We start from the raw sequence: 18,590 nt of genomic DNA, 5'->3' as shown, positions 1-18,590 counted from the left end.
AGGACTATGACTGCTTTGTGTGTGTGTGTGTGTGCATTTTTAATATTTCTTTGCATTATTTCCAGTGCTAGGTCACAGTTGATGTGCAAAAAATAAAACTGCTCAATTTAGCAACTACTCGGAAAGTCCTTTCCCTCATCACTTTATTAATTCAGGTGTTATCCTAGATGCTGGAGATATGTAAAATGAATAAGACATGATTTCTGACCTCAAGAGGCAAGGAGATAGGATTGAACCCAAGCATTTGCCAAGCTGTATGCCACAGAATCATAAATCTGCAAATGTACCCAGAATCAAATGCCCTCAGGACACTCTGTGTATTTAATCCACCTCTTGAGACTTATAATGCACATTAGCACAGTTAAGGCACTGAGAAGGCCTGCAGTAAGTATGTAAGTAAATGTGGTTTGTGTCATTTAATCCAGTGCTTCAGCGTTATTGAGTTTCGTTAAGTTACCATGTGGTAATAAATAACCTCAAAGTCTCAGTGACTTCTAACCACAACGGTTTATTTATTGCTCGTTGCATGTTGGTGGGGCTTTGATTCTTCCCCAGAAGTCTTCTTCATCGTGGGTCTGGGCTGAAGGACAGCCTGTCAGGTATGTGCCATTCATCTGACAGAAGGGAAATAGCAAAAGCCAAGCAATGTCTCCTAAAGTGTCTCCTAAGATGAGGCATGCGTTTTGTCCTCTCACAGCCCATTGGCCAAAGCAAATCACATGGCCAAGTCCAATGTCAGCTAGGTGAGAAGTGCACATCTCCCACAGGACAGCACTGTCAGTCACACAGCAATGCCTTGGCAATCCTCCAAGAGGAAGTGAACAACGCAATCCTGTAATCGACCACCAAGTACACTTATTTTTGTACCAAACCTTTTTAAAAAAATTTAATCATCATATTATTCAGCAATTCCACTCTTAAGGTATATACCCAAAAGAACTGTAGAGCAGTATTCAAGCAAAAATATGTACGTGAATGTCCACAGCAGCACTCTGCACGATAGTTAAAAAATGGGGCAACCTAACTGTCCATCAACCAATGACTCTGAACACAAAATGTAGTACAACCGTGACAATGAAATGTAAGGTAGCCATGGAAAAATGAAGTACTGAGACATGTTGCCACATGGAGGAACCTTGAAAATACTTAGCAAGCCAGATATACAAAAACCACATATTGTATTATTTCACTGGCATGAAATATGCAGAATAAGAAAATCTACAGAGACAGAAAGCAGATTAATACTTGCCAGAGGCTGAATGGAGAGGGAATGGGGAATGACTGCTGAATGGATCAGAATTTCACATTTGGGGTAGAATTAAATAGTGATGACAGTTGCACAATAGTGTGAATATACTTAATGCCACTGAAGTGTGCATTTTAAAATGGTTACATAAACTTTATGTTATGTATATTTTACCACAATAAAAACTAAGGTTCAAAACAAAACTGATTTGACAGTCTGAATAAATTTAAATCAGCACATATGTGTTGAGTACCTACTAAGAGTGAAACACTGAAGTAAGGAGAAAAAGATGATAAATAAAAGGGATATAGTTCCTTCTCTCAGGGATCTTAATTACAATTTAGTAGCCAATAGGTACAACTGTGCACATAAGACGAGGTAAATCTATCTGGAACAGAATACAGGCACATCCAAACTGCTCTGTTTGCAGTGCCAAAGGACAGTGTAATTCTCACTGAGATGATGCAGGGGAGTAGGAATAAGGATTGACTTGGTCATCATAAAAAATAAACTGGTACCATATCTATCAGAGTCAATGAATGAACTTTCCCAAGTGATTTATTTCCATTTTCACATCTTGATGCCTGGCTTCTGCACAATGAGCTCAACAAGGAACTGAATGGGACCTGGTTGTTAATGGAGAGCATTTCACCACACTGACCATCCATCCCACAGGATCACATGTGCACACTCGGCCGAGAGTTCACTGACAGGTATAGCCCCATATGACCGTGCACCAGGAGGTAAGTGCTCTGCCTGGCCGGCGTGGCTCAGTGGTTGAGCAGCAACCTACAAACCAGGAGGTCATGGTTCGATTTCCGGTCATGGCACATGCCCAGTTTGCAGGCCTGATTATTAGTAGGGGGCATGCAGGAGGCAGCCAATCAATGATTCTTTCGTCTCTATCCCTATCCCTTCCTCTCTTAAATCAATCATATATATATATATATATATATATATATATATATATATATATATATATATATATATATTTTTTTTTTTTTTAAAGAGTAAGTGCTCTGATACCCCTTCTCTCAACATCAGCCTTCCATCCGAATTTCCACCTCATTGTGCACGTCTAAGTCTTGAGTCACCAGATGATTCCAGATTTCCCCAGGTTAGAGGTAGCATTTTCTAAATTCCAGTCAGCAGAATGTTGCAAGGCCTCAGTCACTGTCCTAAAGGCATGTGATCTTTTCTGGCCTGGATAGTTTAGACAGTGTGAGAACAGCTATGGAAAGGGTATACCTGCCCACATACACAAGTTGCCAAGTAATTTTAGAAAAATCACAGCCTTTCTAAAGTAACTAGCAGAACGTATAACCACAGAGAAAGGACTACATAACCACATGCTCTAATAAAAAGCACGGTTATGATTTATATGCTCCAGGTTGGTAAATAACATGGTGTACAGTTTAAGAGCACTGGCATTGAGTGGCCCTGGCTTCAAATTCTTGCTCTGCCGCCTACAACATAGTTATAAGTCCTGGGAGCCTCAATTTTCAAATCTGGAAAATGGATCTGTGTTCAGGTGTACATGAGACAGCAACGTTAAAATATGAGCTCTGTACCCGGCACGTGAGAATTATCCAGTAAATTGTAGCTATCATTATTATTTTATTTCAGCACCCTTGGTTTTTAGGCAAGGTGCTTTCTACATATTTTCCTATTAAGTGCCAATAAAAGCTCCACGGCAGAGGTGTTTTTATTCCCATTTGGCAGATTAGAAGTCCTGAAGCAGCTCAGAGACTTGATTAACTAGTCCAATGTCTTATCACCAGCAGACGTGCTCTGCTGATGCTCCCTATTCCTTTTGTTTTCTGGTTGAGTCTTTAACTGGCATTTCAGCTCACTTCTCAGAGGAGCTCCACTTTTCCTCTGGCAACAAAGAGGACAGGGAACTCCATGGCTCATAAAGGAAAACCAGTTCTTGGATGTCAGCAGCCGGGTGAAGGTTGGCAACCCCATTTGGCATGAGGTGTTGCTCTTTTATTCAACAGGCCTCATAGACAGAGCCATGCAAAGGCGGAAACAGGACTCCCATCGGTGCCTCCCAGGCACTGCTAATGGGGCGAGAAGGACCTTAGTCATAAGCAGTGACTGATTCTAATGAGGCCGATTCTAATGGGGTCTCATCCCAGGGATGCACTGGCCATGGTTACTCAGCGGTCCACCCTGGAGTCACAGGGCCACACGAGGTGGCAGGGGTGTGGGAGAGGAGGGAGCTTATGAACAGGAGACCTGCTCATGCCCTGCCCTCTTCCTCTACTACCACAGTCGGGCAGGGACAGATTACTATTCTACCCACATCTAGAATGGGTTGTGCTGACTCCCAGCTCCCCCAGAGAAGTAAAGTAGCTTGAGGAGCCCAGGTGACTAAGAACCAAGAGCCAGGGAACCTTAGGAGAGAGATTTTACCTTTGTGAGCCTCAGTTTCATCATCTGTAAAATGGGGAGAATAATCCCTATCTCTTAGGTGATGGGAGGGACAAATTAGCTAGTGGACATAGCACATGCCTGAGAAGGAGCAGCAGCTCAAACCAGAGTTATTTCTGAAAATTCTACAGTCTCTGTCCCTTTCTTTCTGAAAATTCTACAGTCTCTGTCCCTTTCTTTCTACCTCTCATTGCAAGATGATTTTGAAAAGAATCATGTGCACTCCGTTTATTTTGCCTAGCTACTGAGGAAGGAGATTGTTGGCGCTGCTTCTCTCCCTCACAGTGGGCCCTTAGGACATGGTCATTAGGTTGAACTGAATCTAGTATGGAGTGAGACATGTAAGAGTTCAGAAAAAGCAGAGCTCACTATATCCCAGGCAATTCATTCATTTAATTGTTCATGCATGCATTCATAAATAAATGTAACAAATATATTCTGAGCACTGTTTATATAGCAGGTGCTATATATAATGCTAGAGATAGAGATGGTCCCTACCATGGAGGAATTTTAGACTTTGATGGGAGGGTCAGATTCGTAATAGAATGATTTTGTGTGTGTGTGTGTGTGTGTGTGTGTGTGTGTGTGTGTGTGTGTGTGAGAGAGAGAGAGAGAGAGAGAGAGAGAGAGAGAAGTCCTAGGGAAGAAGGTGGGTAGGATGCCTAATAACTTGGGCAGAGACTACAAGAGAAGCTCTCTTGGGAGAAGTGGAAGTCCATGAATTTAAGAGACGATGTACAAAGGTGCAAAGTAATAAAAATTTAAAAACATGCCTGTAGTGAAATGTAAGAAATCCCATGGGCCTCGGGTAAAAATATGGGTATGTGCTGGATGGTGGAATAAGAAAAAGACATGAAAGAAGTAAGTTAGGCAAGGGTTTGGTTATATTGCCTGGTGCCAAGTTGAAAAGTCTAAACCTTCTACCCGAACTCTACAGAGGAAGTGACGTTTTTAAGCAGGAGAGTGACTGTACTGGATTTCACTTTAAGAAGACCATGTTTGCATGTGTGATGGGGACGGAAAGCAGGAGTGGCCAAGCCAGCCTCAGAATCCAGGAGGCTGGCTTGGCAATCACTGCAGGGGTCCGTGGAAGGGGAAAACGAGGGGGAGAAGCTGAACCAAGGCCGGGTGCAGAAGGAAGGATGCCTGACAGGGATGGACCTTTGTGTTGGGCATTGAAAGATGAACTGAACTGGATAAAAGAGAAGACAGAGGTCCCTTAACGCAATTCCATCATTGCATTTACTCAGGCAAAACTTGGGGACCATCTTCTGCGCCTCTCTTTCTCTCAAAACGTGTCTCAGCCCATCACTGAATAATGTCAGCACTACTTAAAAAATACATCATAATTCCATCACTTCTCACAACCCTCATTACCACTATCATGGTCCAGCCCACAGTTTCCCTCACCTTGATAAACACAACACCCTCCTGACTGGGTTTCTTGTACGTGTTCTCTCCCTCAATAGTCTTTTCTCATCGACAGTTATAGTGATTCATTTAAAATATAAGTCAGGTCCCGTTACTCCACTGTCTGCATTTGCAATGGTTTCTCATTTCATCCTGAGTAATACCTAAAATCTTTCCATTGTCTACAAATTTCTACATGACCTATTCTCTCACTATCTCAGACTGTAAAGAAATATACTTCTTTGTTTACTTGTTTACTGCCTTCTACCCCCACATACTAACTATAAGCCCCCAAATCATTGAGACTTAGCTTATTCATTACTGTATAGCCAGCTCTTAAAACAGTACCTGATGCATAGGCAATGTCCAATAAATCCTGCTAAATATATGAGTGAATATAAAAATGAAAAAAATTCCCGATCATCCCTAGGTTTCAGCAAAATATTCTCTCTGAATCCCTTTCCACATCAGTGAGCTACTGAGGCAGAGCTCTGCTCTCTCTACACCCCACCAGCTGGACACTAGACTCAATTACATGACAATGTCAGGAAAACGGTGAATGGGCTTCTTGGAGAGAGAAGTATACAAATAAGAAGTTCGTATGCTGTTAGCATTAATACTACTCAAAGCTGTTGCTTCTTTGACGACATAGCTTCTGATCATTTCTATGATCCTCTTTTCCTCATTTCTAGTTTTCTTCTCTAATCTCCTTTCTTTTTCCTCCCTATCTCCCTCCCCTTTGCCCTGTTTTGTGGACATGTTATGAAACACCACAAGGAAAATGTCATTCGTGTCATCTCTATCCACCACAATAAACCTCTGCAGAATCTCCCCTCCCAGCCCCACTTGGAGGGATTAGGAGAGAAACTGAGAGCAACACCCTTCTGAAAAGGAGATGCTCTGGAGTCAGGCTGCCAGGCTTACAATTCTGGCTCTGTCCCCTACTGAGTAACCTCTCTCAGCTCTGTTCCTCACTGACAAAATGGGGATGTCATTTATGCCTTTCTTGTAGCAATGCTGTGAGGATTAAAAATGTAACACATACAGCCCTGGCCATTGTCACTCAGCGGTTAGAGCACTGGCCCATGTACCAAAGGGTTGAGGGTTCAATTCCTGGTCAAGGACAGGTACCTGGGTTGCAGGTTCGATTCCCAGGCTCAGGTGGGGCACGTGCAGGAGGCAACCAATAGATGTGTCTCCCTTATGTTGATGTTTCTCTGTCTCTCTCCCCCAGCTATGTCCCTGCCTTCCACTCTCTAAAAATCAATGGAAAAATTTCTCTCAAGTGAGAATTAACACACAAAAAAAAGTAATAAATACAATTATATAATACAAATAAGTCTAAATTAAAATAAATATAAATATACTAAAACTAAATGAGCGCAGTCCCTCTCATAAGGAAGAGATGAATACACAGCATCTGCTGTGGTTTCTGGCTCCTCTGGCCTCAGGCCATGCCAATGGTCTTCTCCCTGGGCTGACCACCTCCTGCTTTTTCACAGCCCTGCTGCACGTGTGTTTTCTCTTTTGAGAGGATGTCAAGATGGAGCACATCCTATATAATCCTATGTAATAAAGAGGTAATATGCAAATTGACCATCACTCCAACACACAAGATGGCTGCCCCCATGTGGACACATGATGGCCGCCACAAGATGGCTGGCAGGGCGATCAGGTCAGCAGGGGAGGGCAGTTAGGGAGGACCCAGGCCTGAAGGGGAGGGCAGTTGGGGGGGACCAGACCTGTAGGAGAGGGCAGTTGGGGGTGACCAGGCCAGCAGGGGAGGACAGTTAGGGGTGACAGGGCCAGCAGGGGAGGGCAATTAGGGGCAACCAGGACTGCAGGGGATGGCAGTTGGGAGTGCCCAGACCTGCAGGGGAAGGCAGTTGGGGGGGACCAGGCCTGCGGGGGAGGTCAGTTGGGGGTGACCAGGCCGGCAGGGGAGGGCAGTTAAGGGCAATTGGATCGGCAAGGGAGGACAGTTAGGGGCGACCAGGCTGACAAGGAAGGGAATTTAGGGGTGACCGGGCCTGCAGGGGAGGGCAGTTAGGGATGACCGGGCCAGCAGGGGAGGGCAGTTGGGGGTGACCAGGCCTGCAGAAGATGACAGTTAGGGGTGAGCAGGCCTGCAGGGGAGGGTTGTTGGGGGTGACCAGGCTGGCAGGGGAGGGCAGTTAGGCATTGATCAGGCTGGCAGGGGAATGGTTAGGGGGAGATCAGGCTGGCAGGCAGGCGAACGTTTGGAAGCCAGCAACACTGGATTGTGAGAGGGATGTCCAACTGCCAGTTTAGGCCCTATTTCACCGGGATCGGGCCTAAACGGGCAGTCAGACATCCCTTGAAGGGTCCCAGATTGGAGAGGGTGCAGGCTGGGCTGAGGGACACCCCCATCCCGTGCACAAATTTCGTGCACTGGGCCTCTAGTCATTCAATAAATGTTTACTAACTGCATATCACATTCACAGAAACATATGCAAGTACATCATGTGGATATAGCAACATGTATTTTCACAAAGTGAACACACCATGTGCTGCCACCCAGGTCAAGAAACAGAACATCACCAATAATTTCAGAAACATCCATGGTCTCCCTTCAGTCACTTTCCCATTTATCCTCCCAAAGGGTAATGCTCTCTGGATTCTAAAACAATGTATTTGTTTTCACTGGCTTTGTCCTATATGGGAATGGAATCATACTGTGCATACTCATTTGTATCTGGCTTATTTTAGCAATGTGATCTCCATGAGATTCATCCCTATTATTGCACAAAAGGATATTTATTCGGTTCTCATTTCTATGAATGTGTGACAACCTATGTATCTGTTTTCTTATAGATGTGGGCATCTGGGGGTACTTCCATTTGGAAATTCTGAATAAAGTGGCAATGAACATTCATGTCTTTTGGTGAACATTCATGTCATGTCTACTGGGCATATTCCTAGGAGTTGTAACTGCTGGGTCAGATGGTGAGGACATGCTAAGTTTTTAGTAAATACCATGAAAGACTTTTCCAAAGTCGTTTTACACACTTATCACCATCAACCACCCGCCTCGCCCCCTGCAATGCATGTAAGATCCCAGGCTCCACACTGTCACTCCTTGGTATTGTCATATTTCTTCATTTGAGCCAGAATGACTGCTGGGTTATGACATTTAATTGTGGTGTTAATTCACATTTTCTGAGACCTAGGAAAGTTAATTACCTTTTCGAATGTTTACTTGCCACTTTGATATTCTTGTTTGTGAAGTACCTGTTCATATCTTTTACTCACTTTCTTGTCTTGCTGGATTGTCTGTCTTTTTCTTATTGGTTTTAGGAGTTATTTATATGTTTTGCACAAGAGTTCTCTCTCAGACACATATATCACATACATTTCCTTCCACTCAGTAGCTTGCATTTTCATTCTATGAATAGCAGCTTCGGGTGAACAGAAATTCTTAATTTCAATGTAGTCCGATCTATCAACCTTTCTCTTCTACCTAGTGCTTTTAATACTCTGCCGAGTATCAGACTACTGAAGAGTCCTGAGATGATAGTCTTCTGTCTTATATTTAAGAAGCTTTTTCCTTTCACCTTCCAGCGCCGAAGATTATTCTCCCTCAGATACCACTTTTTCCCTATGATTCCTCTATTTAGACAGACAGAATGAATTACTTCCCTTTCTGGGTCTCCATAATAGTATGCATTACTTTTATTATCTCTATTATATTTCACCTTGAATCATATGTATTTTCCTGTCTGTCCTCTCTCTCTCATCCCCACACTCCATTCCCTCAATTATCTAAATTCTTCATGGTCTTTTTACTGAATCCTGGTCATGATGCCTTCTAAGTAACTCTAAAATTGGTCTCTTTTCCTCCACCCCAACTGCTCCCTTCATATCTAAATGTGTGACCTCTCATCGTAAGTGCTGCACTAGCCTCTAACCAGTCCCCAACCTGTAACCCGCCCTTCTCTAATTAACAGACCACTCAAAAGCCAGAGTGGACTTCCAAAACATCAACCTCTCATGCTGCTTCCTTTGTAAAAACCCTTCCATGGTGCCCAGTGCTCTCAATAGTGTTCAGCTCATTCATGTGCTGCTGAGGCCTTCCAAGATTTGAAGGATCCCTTTGTCTTTCTCACCACTGGTGTCTCAGCTTTAATCTCTAGGACTTTTCTAGTTCCTCGAATGCCCTTCATAAAGACTCCTCTGTCTGCTCCATATCCATGACCCTGTCCTCCTCTCCTCCTTCAGGTCTCATCCTACACATCTCTTTTCGCAAGAAAACTTCCCTGACTCCCTAGTAAGTTAAGTCCCCAAACTGCTACCATAAAACACTCATATTTTCCCCCATTAAAATACATTATGCCTATTACTGTTTAAGTCCATCTTTTCTAATGGAGCGTATATTTCCTTGGGGTAGAAACTGTGTCTTGTTATTCCTGTATCCTTGTGCCTAGCTCAATGCCAATATGGATAAATATATATATATATATATATATATATATATATATATATATGCAGGGTAGGGCAAAAGTAGTTGTATAGTTGTTGGTATGGAAAATAATATGATAATTAATAAATAGTGCAAGAATAAACTGTTTCACATGCTCACAAGACAGACAATCCAGCAAGACAAGAAAGTGAGTAAAAGATATGAACAGGTACTTCACAAACAAGAATATCAAAGTGGCAAGTAAACATTCGAAAAGGTAATTAACTTTCCTAGGTCTCAGAAAATGTGAATTAACACCACAATTAAATGTCATAACCCAGCAGTCATTCTGGCTCAAATGAAGAAATATGACAATACCAAGGAGCGACAGTGTGGAGCCTGGGATCTTACTTTCCCACCACCCTGTATACAGTGAATTGAAATGAACTGATTTGTTCTCAGATGCCCATGGTCTAACATTAAATTTGGCACATAGCCAGTTTCAAGAAAAGTCTTCATAGAACCCTAGAGTCAGTATTGAGATGGCCTTAAAGACCACTCGCTTCAATCATCCAACCCAATGGAATGATGATTAAATAATCTCTATAACATTCCTATCAAATGTCATTTACTTATAACTCGGAGCCATCACACACTTGAGCAGGCCACTCTAGGTTCAGCATGAATGTGCATTAGAAGATCTATTTTAAACTGAGTTTAAACTGAGATTTACTTGATCTCAGTTAAAAGCTGGGGTCCTTGGAGTTTCGGGTCAGTAGACTAGGCTTAGCCCATTTTATCCATGTTAATGAATTTGACCATCTTTTCTGCAAGACAATCCTTTAGGTATCTGCAGACAAGACCTTTTGTTCAAAGTCAACCTTCTTCTGCTATTTATCATAAGACACCCTCCTTCAGGCACACTGTGGTTTCTTAATATCCCCCTTGAAGTGTGATGTGCAGACTTGAATCCAATGCTTCAGGTGTGTTCTGATCAATCGAGAATAGCACAAAGCTGTCACCTCCTTTTTTGTGGATAATATACTTCTAATAATGTAACTAATGGCATACCTGGGTTTTGGGGGACTGAGACTTATAGAGAAAAGTAATTCAAAATTAGATATGAAAGTGAATATTCAGAATGAGAAAAGATGAGGATTTAGAAGGTGAGGGAACCCTGGACTTCAAGCTTCATTAGATTTATGGTAAATCAGCCTTGAAATGTCCATATGATCTAATAACTTCCTAGTAACATCCTGTGAGTACCTCCTAAATATATCCCAATGCTAACTCACAGGTCTCTCTGCCTCTCATGTGCACAGCAGGGTGATCAATGCAGACTGAAGCCAAACTCCCTGGGTTCAAACCCTGCTGGCACTTCAAGGTCGCTGTAGCTATCACAGGAACTGACATCGCAGGCACACCTAAGTGAGTTCTGACCTTCTTATTAGGCATTACCAAACCCATCTGTCTACTCTTTACTGAAGGAGGTAGGGTTATTCTTCATGTATTTGAGGGTATGTTTTTGTTCTAACACTAAACCACTTTCTTGGCCTGAATTTCCCTCAGACTTTTCATTCATTGCACCTCAGTGACACTTCCAAGCCCTCCCTGACCCATTTTCCAACCATCTTCTCTAACAAGAGCGTGCATCAAAGAGTTGCCAAGGAACCAGAATGTGAAAGTCATATCAAGCCCTGCTTAGCTCAATCTGCCAATCTCAACCCAACTTTCCTCCCACTGACATTCAGTATCACCCTCCTAGAAGGTCACATTTTGAGTCTGCTCAAAGTTAAAGCATGTCACTTCTTTTCCTGACTATAAAGTTAATACATAATCACCTTAGGAAAGTTAGAAAAGGAGCTGGAAGCCCAAAATAGATAATATATAACCTAATCATCCAGAGGTAACCTCTTTTAACACCTCAGAGTACTTCCTTACAATATTGTTTTTCCCCTTATTCTTTTACATTGTCATGCCATACATTCAATTGGAAACCGTCCATTTTTAAATTAACATTATATCCAATCATTGTCACATACACTTGGAAATTCCTTATAAACAATGTTTTAGCACCTGCCTCGTATAATGTTGTATGGATGCTATAGTCACCGTACAACATCACACGAGGAGACTGCTGTCACTCAGTCGCCTCATGTGAAAAATTGAGATCTTTATGTTGCTTCTCTGTTATTATAAATTATGCTTTTTAAAACAGAACCATCTGTATTTAAAGCCTTGTCAGTTTCCCCTACAATCTCCTCTCCTCTTTATGATGAATTAATAAGGGTAAAATTACTATTCTAAAGGTTATATTATTATAAAGTCATGAGTATATATGGAGCATCTAACAGGACCTGATATATAACATATATTAAATGAATACAAATATTTAAATATAACAACAAATTAATCCTTAGGATTTTTCCATTCTCACTACAATGCCAAAGAGCTCTGTCTCTATATCCCAGGCAGTGCTGAGTGTTCGCATTTGTCAGCTCCACTACAAGCACATGCACATGCACAGACACATGTGTGCAGGAATATACTGAAGACCAGCAATGATGAACAAATAAGGAAAAAAATTACATAGAACCAAAAACTCCTTAAACTGTCCTATAGCTCTTGGAATTCAAATAACACCTGCCAAAATACATTGAAAATCAAACACCGTAATGTATGAAATATAGCCGATATGATATGAAAGTTTAATATATAGTAGATCTAGAACATCTATAAATAACACTGTTTAGACGTTTTCATCAAAATAATCAGATAAAGCTCACATTTCCATACTTGGTATCTGAAAACTAATTAACAACCACGAGTTTAATGTCCTGTCCATGTTAAATTTTTTAAAGGACTTTACATCATGAATGCCTCAGTTTTTATTGTTTTTCTGTCTTTCATCTTCTTCTTCACTCTTCCCTCACAGCCTGCCTTCCCCAGGCTGCCTCTCCACCCTCTGTTCCCACCATGGCCACCAGCACCTACCTTGAAGGTGAAGTTTGCTCTCGGTGCTTTGCAGAAGAACAGAACTCACAGAGTCCAGATTGTCGTAGCTGTTACAGCCCAGGGGCCCAGTGCGTGTCTCTGTGACCTGGAGTGGACATCAAGGGTGACAAAAGTGAGACCTATACCCTTGTATGCAAGGTCAGGCCCCCGCAGAGCAAAGCTGGCAGAGAAAGTCCTGGGCCCCAAGCCCACGGCTGCTTCCTGAGCACCTTGATTGTGCCAAGGGCCATGCCTGCTGTCACCAAGTGGAGGACAAGAAGGCAGGCCAGTCAAGCAGACAGGCTGGAGGCAGAATGCACAGGCTCTGTCCGTGGTTCTCCACAGAATCGCTCTAAGTAATATAGGAACTAATACGTGAAAGCTGTACACTCCAAAAGCATGGCCTTTAGAATCAGGAGCACCAGTGTTAGATCCTGGCTGGTCCACTTATGACTTGACTTATCTAACCGGTAAATACTTCCCAGGAAGGTGGCGAGATTAGATGTGACGGATGTAAGTGCCTAGTAACAGGGCATATGTTCAAAAATGGGCATCTTTCTGCCAAAAGTCTCTAGGAATTGTAATACACGCATATGCATTATTATCAGGTGAGAGCAATCAAATTATCCCCATTTAAAAGTTAACTCAGCAAGGAGCGCCATCAACACCACAGCAAAACAAAACATCTGATGTTTTGGTGGTGCAGTTCCAAAACACTGTCCTAGAATAACTGAGGTGGTGGACCATGGGGGACCAGCTATTCAGAAAGATAACCTTGGAATAGAAACAGTTTAGTAGGAAAAGAGGTTTCATCCACCCTTTAGCCTTCACTTCCCATCATTTAGCACAGGCACTTGTAGAACTACTTTGAGATTTGCACCCAACTATAAAGCCAAAGTTGGCTGCTGTAGGAAGTGATGGCTTGGGAAACATCCTCAGGGACCTCCCAATGCCAGCTCTGCCCCTGCCAGCTGTGGGGAGCTGGATCTGGAACTTCCTTTCCTAAGCCTCAGCATCCCCATCTACAAAATGTTACTAACACTCTCACCCACCTCAGTAGGTAAAGGGATCATATTTTTGAAGTGTCTAGAACTTAGGAAACAATAAATAAATGCAGGACCATTCGCTTTGGGGTTTTGACAAATCATTCTTTTTATTTTTTTGAGAATAATAATGTAGTTATTAGAACATAGTTGTTATGGAGTGAGAGTCAAAGCTACCAATTCATTTTGCTAGAGATGCCCAGGGAAAGGAAACCATGGGGAAAACTTCCCTAACAGGGTCAGCCCTGTGTCTTACAGCCGGCGGGGTCTCCAGGGATGTCAAGAAATGTCAGGGCAAGTCAAGGCCTCAGGTGAGGGGGGAAGACAGGGCTCCTGTCGGAAGGGCTCGTTGAGTGGGCTGAGATTTCTCTGAGAAAGTGCTCCGGCTGCACTTCCTGGATGCACAGAAGAGGATTAGCCTGTGACAGCGCTTCGATCTCTCAATTCGGCCCCTTCCAGTGGGGAGAGAACCATTTGATGATAATAAAAACCAGGCCTTTGCTTCATTCTGACTCTGATGGCTTCATCAAGATCCGCCTCTCTGTGCCAAGTTCCCCAACCACATAATCCCCCCAGAACAGGAGATTCTCGGATAACTGGCTCTTTGTTTGTTGAACTGATTTATTTCTCCCCTTCCTACCTTCCCCTCTTCAGTAACTCTCTCCCGCCACATTTTTCTCTTGCCTTCAACAATTTCTGACTCTTCTGCCTGGGTCTCCCCTACACTGCCCCTCTTCTCCCCACCTCTCCCCCCCCCACGCACAGACACACTTTTTTCCTAGGGACATCCCCTACACTGCCCCTCCTCTCCCCCCCTCTCCACCCCACACACAGATACACTTTTTTCCTAGGAAGTCTTAATATCAGACTAGGTCTGCATTTTATTCAGGGGAAAAAATTAGACTGAAGATTGAGAAGTACAAGGCAGGTATAACCTGGTTTTAAAAATTTGAGAGGCAAAAAATCTGCATTGAAACTCTCAGAATTGATTAATTCTATTAAAAAAGGTCCTCCTCCCTTATTCTCTTTTTAAAGGAAACCCCTGAATTTATTGCACTTAAAATGGAATCTGTGTGTGTGTGTTTTTTTTTAAGTTCCTGTGCAGTAAGGTACTGAATTAAAAGTCTACAGCTGCTCTATTTGGTGTGGCTATTAAAATTAATTAAAATGAAATAAACGTACACATTAGTTCTTCCGTAGCTACATTTCAAGGGCTCCCTGACCCCTGATGACTGGAGGCTATTGTCTCAGCCAGCACAGACACAGGGAATTTCCATCATCTTGGAAAGTTCTATTGGCTAATGCTGGTGTAGATGAGCATCACGTAGATGAGCCTGACAGGCTGCCTGTCTTTGAAAATAAAGTTTTATTGGCAAGCAGCCACACCCATTTGTTCACATATTGTCTATGGCTAATTTTTGTGTAATAGCAGCCGAATTGAGTTGCAGCAACAGAGACCATATGACCCGCAAAGCTTTCCATATTTATTACCTAGCCCTTTACAGAAAATAGTCACTGACTCCTGGTCTAGAGACTAGAGTTCTAGTCCCTGTTAAGGTACTCTCTATCTGTGAACCCCTGAGCAATTGTCTTTAACCCTTGAATCACAACTTTTCCATCTGTAATATAGGGGTGAGGAATGAAAAAGACAGGTGTTCAAGAAATTACTGTAATTCAGTAGCTCTGAGACCTTCAGAAAATCATCTTCCCATGTTGCCTCAGTTTCCTAAGACAGAGCCTGAAAATCATCCATACAGGAGAACTTTGAGAGTGAATGACAAGATTGTTGCTAATTATGCTATGGCCATAGCCAGGGCTGCCCCAGTGAATCAGTACCGATGGTCACCCTAATGACAATGCCCATGCACTTGACCACATCAGTCAGGGGGTACTGTTAAGGTACATGGAGGTGAAGCCAGGGACTGTATCTGCCCTTCAACTCTCAGAATACCTGGGCTGCAGTGCTGTTGTCTTAGGAACCTGCCACCCAGCCCACCCTCAGGCTGTACCTTGATTGCGCCAGTTGATATCTGGATCTCATGGAGCCTCCTCATGGTGCCATCACGGTCCACAAAGTATGACGATGCAAGCTGGTGCAGAGCTTCAACACTTTGAGTGGCATTCCCTGACTTCCTGTCGAGGCGACTTTTGTCCATGTACATGGTCAAGGCCTCCTCCCCTGCACAAAAAGGAAAGACGCTCAGGCAGCCCTTCTAGCCTGAGGCACAGCTCCAGGGCGTGGAGGCTGAAAAGACCCTCAAACCTCCCACTGGTTTTGCCCAAATTTCCTTCTGCCAATGAAAATCAAGAGCACAAAGAAAGAGAAATAGACCATAGGTGGCTTTGAGCATCAAGCTCCATTAAGACCAAGATGACAGAAAAACTCTTAAGTCATCAAATCCAACCCCTACTAATCCACTTCGTATTTCTCACCAGCAGCATCTCACGACTCACCTCCTCTCTTTGAGGTTCAGTCTCTTCTGTAAATTGATGAATTTGCCATAGATGGCCCCCTCCCATTCCTTTCTCCTCATTCTGTTTCCTCCTCATCATCCAGTCCCTCCTTTTCCTTTCCTCATCTCTCTCCTCACCTCTTCCCTCCTTCCCTTTCTCTTTCTCTTTCTGCTACCCCTTCCTAGATGGACAGATGGCTGGATGGATGGAATAGTGGACAGCCAAAGAGATAGATATATAATAATTGATAGACAGATAGATAAAGACATAGTTGAGAGAAAGGGATAGAAAAAAATGTGCTTGTTATAGAGAAAAATATAAACTGTGAGCTCTGTGAAGTCAGACACTATCTATATTAGCCACTTCTTTATCCCTTGTACAAAGCCCAGTGCTCAGCATATAGTAGATAGTAGTAAATAATTAATTAATATTTTTTCCTCAACTACCTACATATACCAGGCACTGTATTTCTCAGAGTGCAGTGGAGAAGAGGCTACATCCCTGTAAGAAGGTTCACCAACATCAAAATTCCTCTCTGGGTTTCCCAGGCCTCAACTTGAGTTAAGTTCAGAATAAGACACTCCTGTCTGCAGTTTCCCATGAAGCCCTCACCGGTTATCAAAGAGGACATGATCTTGCATCCTTTGAACAGCATTGCAGCCTGAATAGGTTTGGCTTAAAAATGACTTTAGATGCAATCAGACTTAGAGTTCAGGATGGTGGGTGGCGGCCTGGGGGGACAAAGACTCAGTGCTTCTCCTGGTCAGAAGAGCAGATGCTCCGTTATCATCTGAAGGATAAATGGATGGGTAGATGGATGGATGGGTGGATAGATGATTGGCTGAGTAGATGAATAGATAGATGGGTGGAAAGGTAAGTCATTAAATTAAAGGAATATGCTGGAAGGTAGAGGCAAGCGGCAGAGGAAATAAGTATTCCAAGGGTCAGCTCAGGCTCTAAGGGGCCTGTGAGAGAGGAGGTGAAATCAGCCCGGTCCCTCTGGACTGAGGACTGGCAGCAGCAAACTTTAGATCAAGAGGGGTTAATGGGCTTCTCGCTACATTATTAAGACTTAATTTCTTGTTTATTAAGAGACTGTCCTGTTTAGAGTTGCTTTCCCATTAGGGCATTGCTGCAAATTGCCTCTTCACCTCACAGAGGCCTTTCCTAGGCGTCTGTCCTCGGGGGGCCCTGCCTCTCTCTCTGCAGCCCGACTTACGGAGGAGAACCAGGTGGACTCAGCCACATGGGGGGGGGGGAGGGGTAAGGACGGGGGCTGAGGTGGGAGCTGATCCTCTGGCCTTTTCAGTCAATGGGGGCTACAACTTCCAGATGGAGGGTGGGGGTCTGCACTATACTAGTAGCCTCTGGGAACCCCTCATCCTTCCCTCAGAGCCCCTGTGGCTTTATTCTCAGCCTTCCTCTTAGCCCAGGGGAGATGCCCCACAATGCAGGGTGGGAAATGAGTAGACACACAAACATACACACAAGTACAAAAACATGAACCCTGGCACATAAAAAAACATTCGTGCAATGTACACACATGTGCATGTGCAAGCTCACATATACCCACATGTGGACATTGCATCCACAAGCACAAGTCCACTGAGTGTGCAGGTAGGTCCACACACGGGCTGACTTATATCCAAGTGCAGGTAGGCATGTGCACACACCTGTCTAGGCGTGCTGTGAGCTTATCATGCACATCACACAGATACCCAGGCTCCAAGGGGCTTCCTTTGGGCCGAAATATGATCTTTTGAGGAACTAAGGGAAATAGGTATTCCTGTGAGTCACACTCCACCCCCAAAACTTCCCTTCACCACCTTCTGTAAGAAAATCACTCGTGCCAAGCATTTTAGGAGTTTGATAGATCGCAGCAAAAAACTGAGGATCCCATGGATATGTCTTAGTTGTCAGGCCTCCCACTGCCTCCACTTCTTCTTTCTCACTCCCTTTCTTCCACTTTCCTCTCCCTCAGAGCCATACAAATGCATTTCCTTGTCCCACATGTGACAGTTTACGGATCGCAGTTGTTGTCTGAGTATGCCCTTAGGAACTCCCCTAACACCTCAAACAGCTTATCAAAGCATTTCTCCTAAACGGATACAGAGTACTCCTTAGGAAAAATTACAGTGAATACAATTTTGTACAACTCCTATATTTAGACAGGAAAACTCATATCTGGACAGAAAAATGATTTGTTCAATGTCTCCCATTCATCTAGTGAGTGGTTCCTTAACCCACTAAATGATAACAAGTATAATATCAACAATAACTATACCAACAACAATAGCACCAATTGGTTAGGTGCAAAACACTGCACTGCGCACTTCTGAGGCATTCTTTTATTTAAGCCTCACAATCTAAATTAAGCAAGTCCTATAGTTATCTCTAGTTATACAAAGGGAAGACAAGGCTTTGAGGAAGATTAACCTGCCAAGGGGACACAGACCTGGTGAGGAGCAGGCGGCAGGATGGGAACCCAGGCAATCAAACCGCAGAGCCTGCCCTTTCGTTCTCTACAACTTACCACCTCCCTCCCCTCCCTCTGCATGAGAAGGCCCTTAAGAGATATTTTCCCATG

General features: G+C 43.4%; 1 protein-coding gene across 1 annotated transcript in view; it reads right to left on the bottom strand.

The window, feature by feature from the left end:
• BRINP1 (BMP/retinoic acid inducible neural specific 1) overlaps window positions 1–18,590 on the bottom strand; it is a 155,765-nt gene that overhangs the window by 37,786 nt on the left and 99,389 nt on the right. Inside the window, exons 4-5 of the mRNA XM_080668676.1 lie at window positions 15,559–15,728; window positions 12,507–12,612 (exon numbers count right to left, since the gene is read on the bottom strand). Coding sequence (XP_080524802.1) covers window positions 12,507–12,612; window positions 15,559–15,728 — 276 coding nt within the window. The remainder of the gene's footprint in view (window positions 1–12,506; window positions 12,613–15,558; window positions 15,729–18,590) is intronic.

The sequence above is a fragment of the Plecotus auritus genome, assembly GCF_963455305.1.
Source record: "Plecotus auritus genome assembly, chromosome: 5".
NCBI classification, from domain to species: Eukaryota; Metazoa; Chordata; class Mammalia; order Chiroptera; family Vespertilionidae; genus Plecotus; species Plecotus auritus.
Note: the sequence above shows the minus strand (reverse complement) of the source record. Positions and strands in the feature narration are given on the sequence as shown.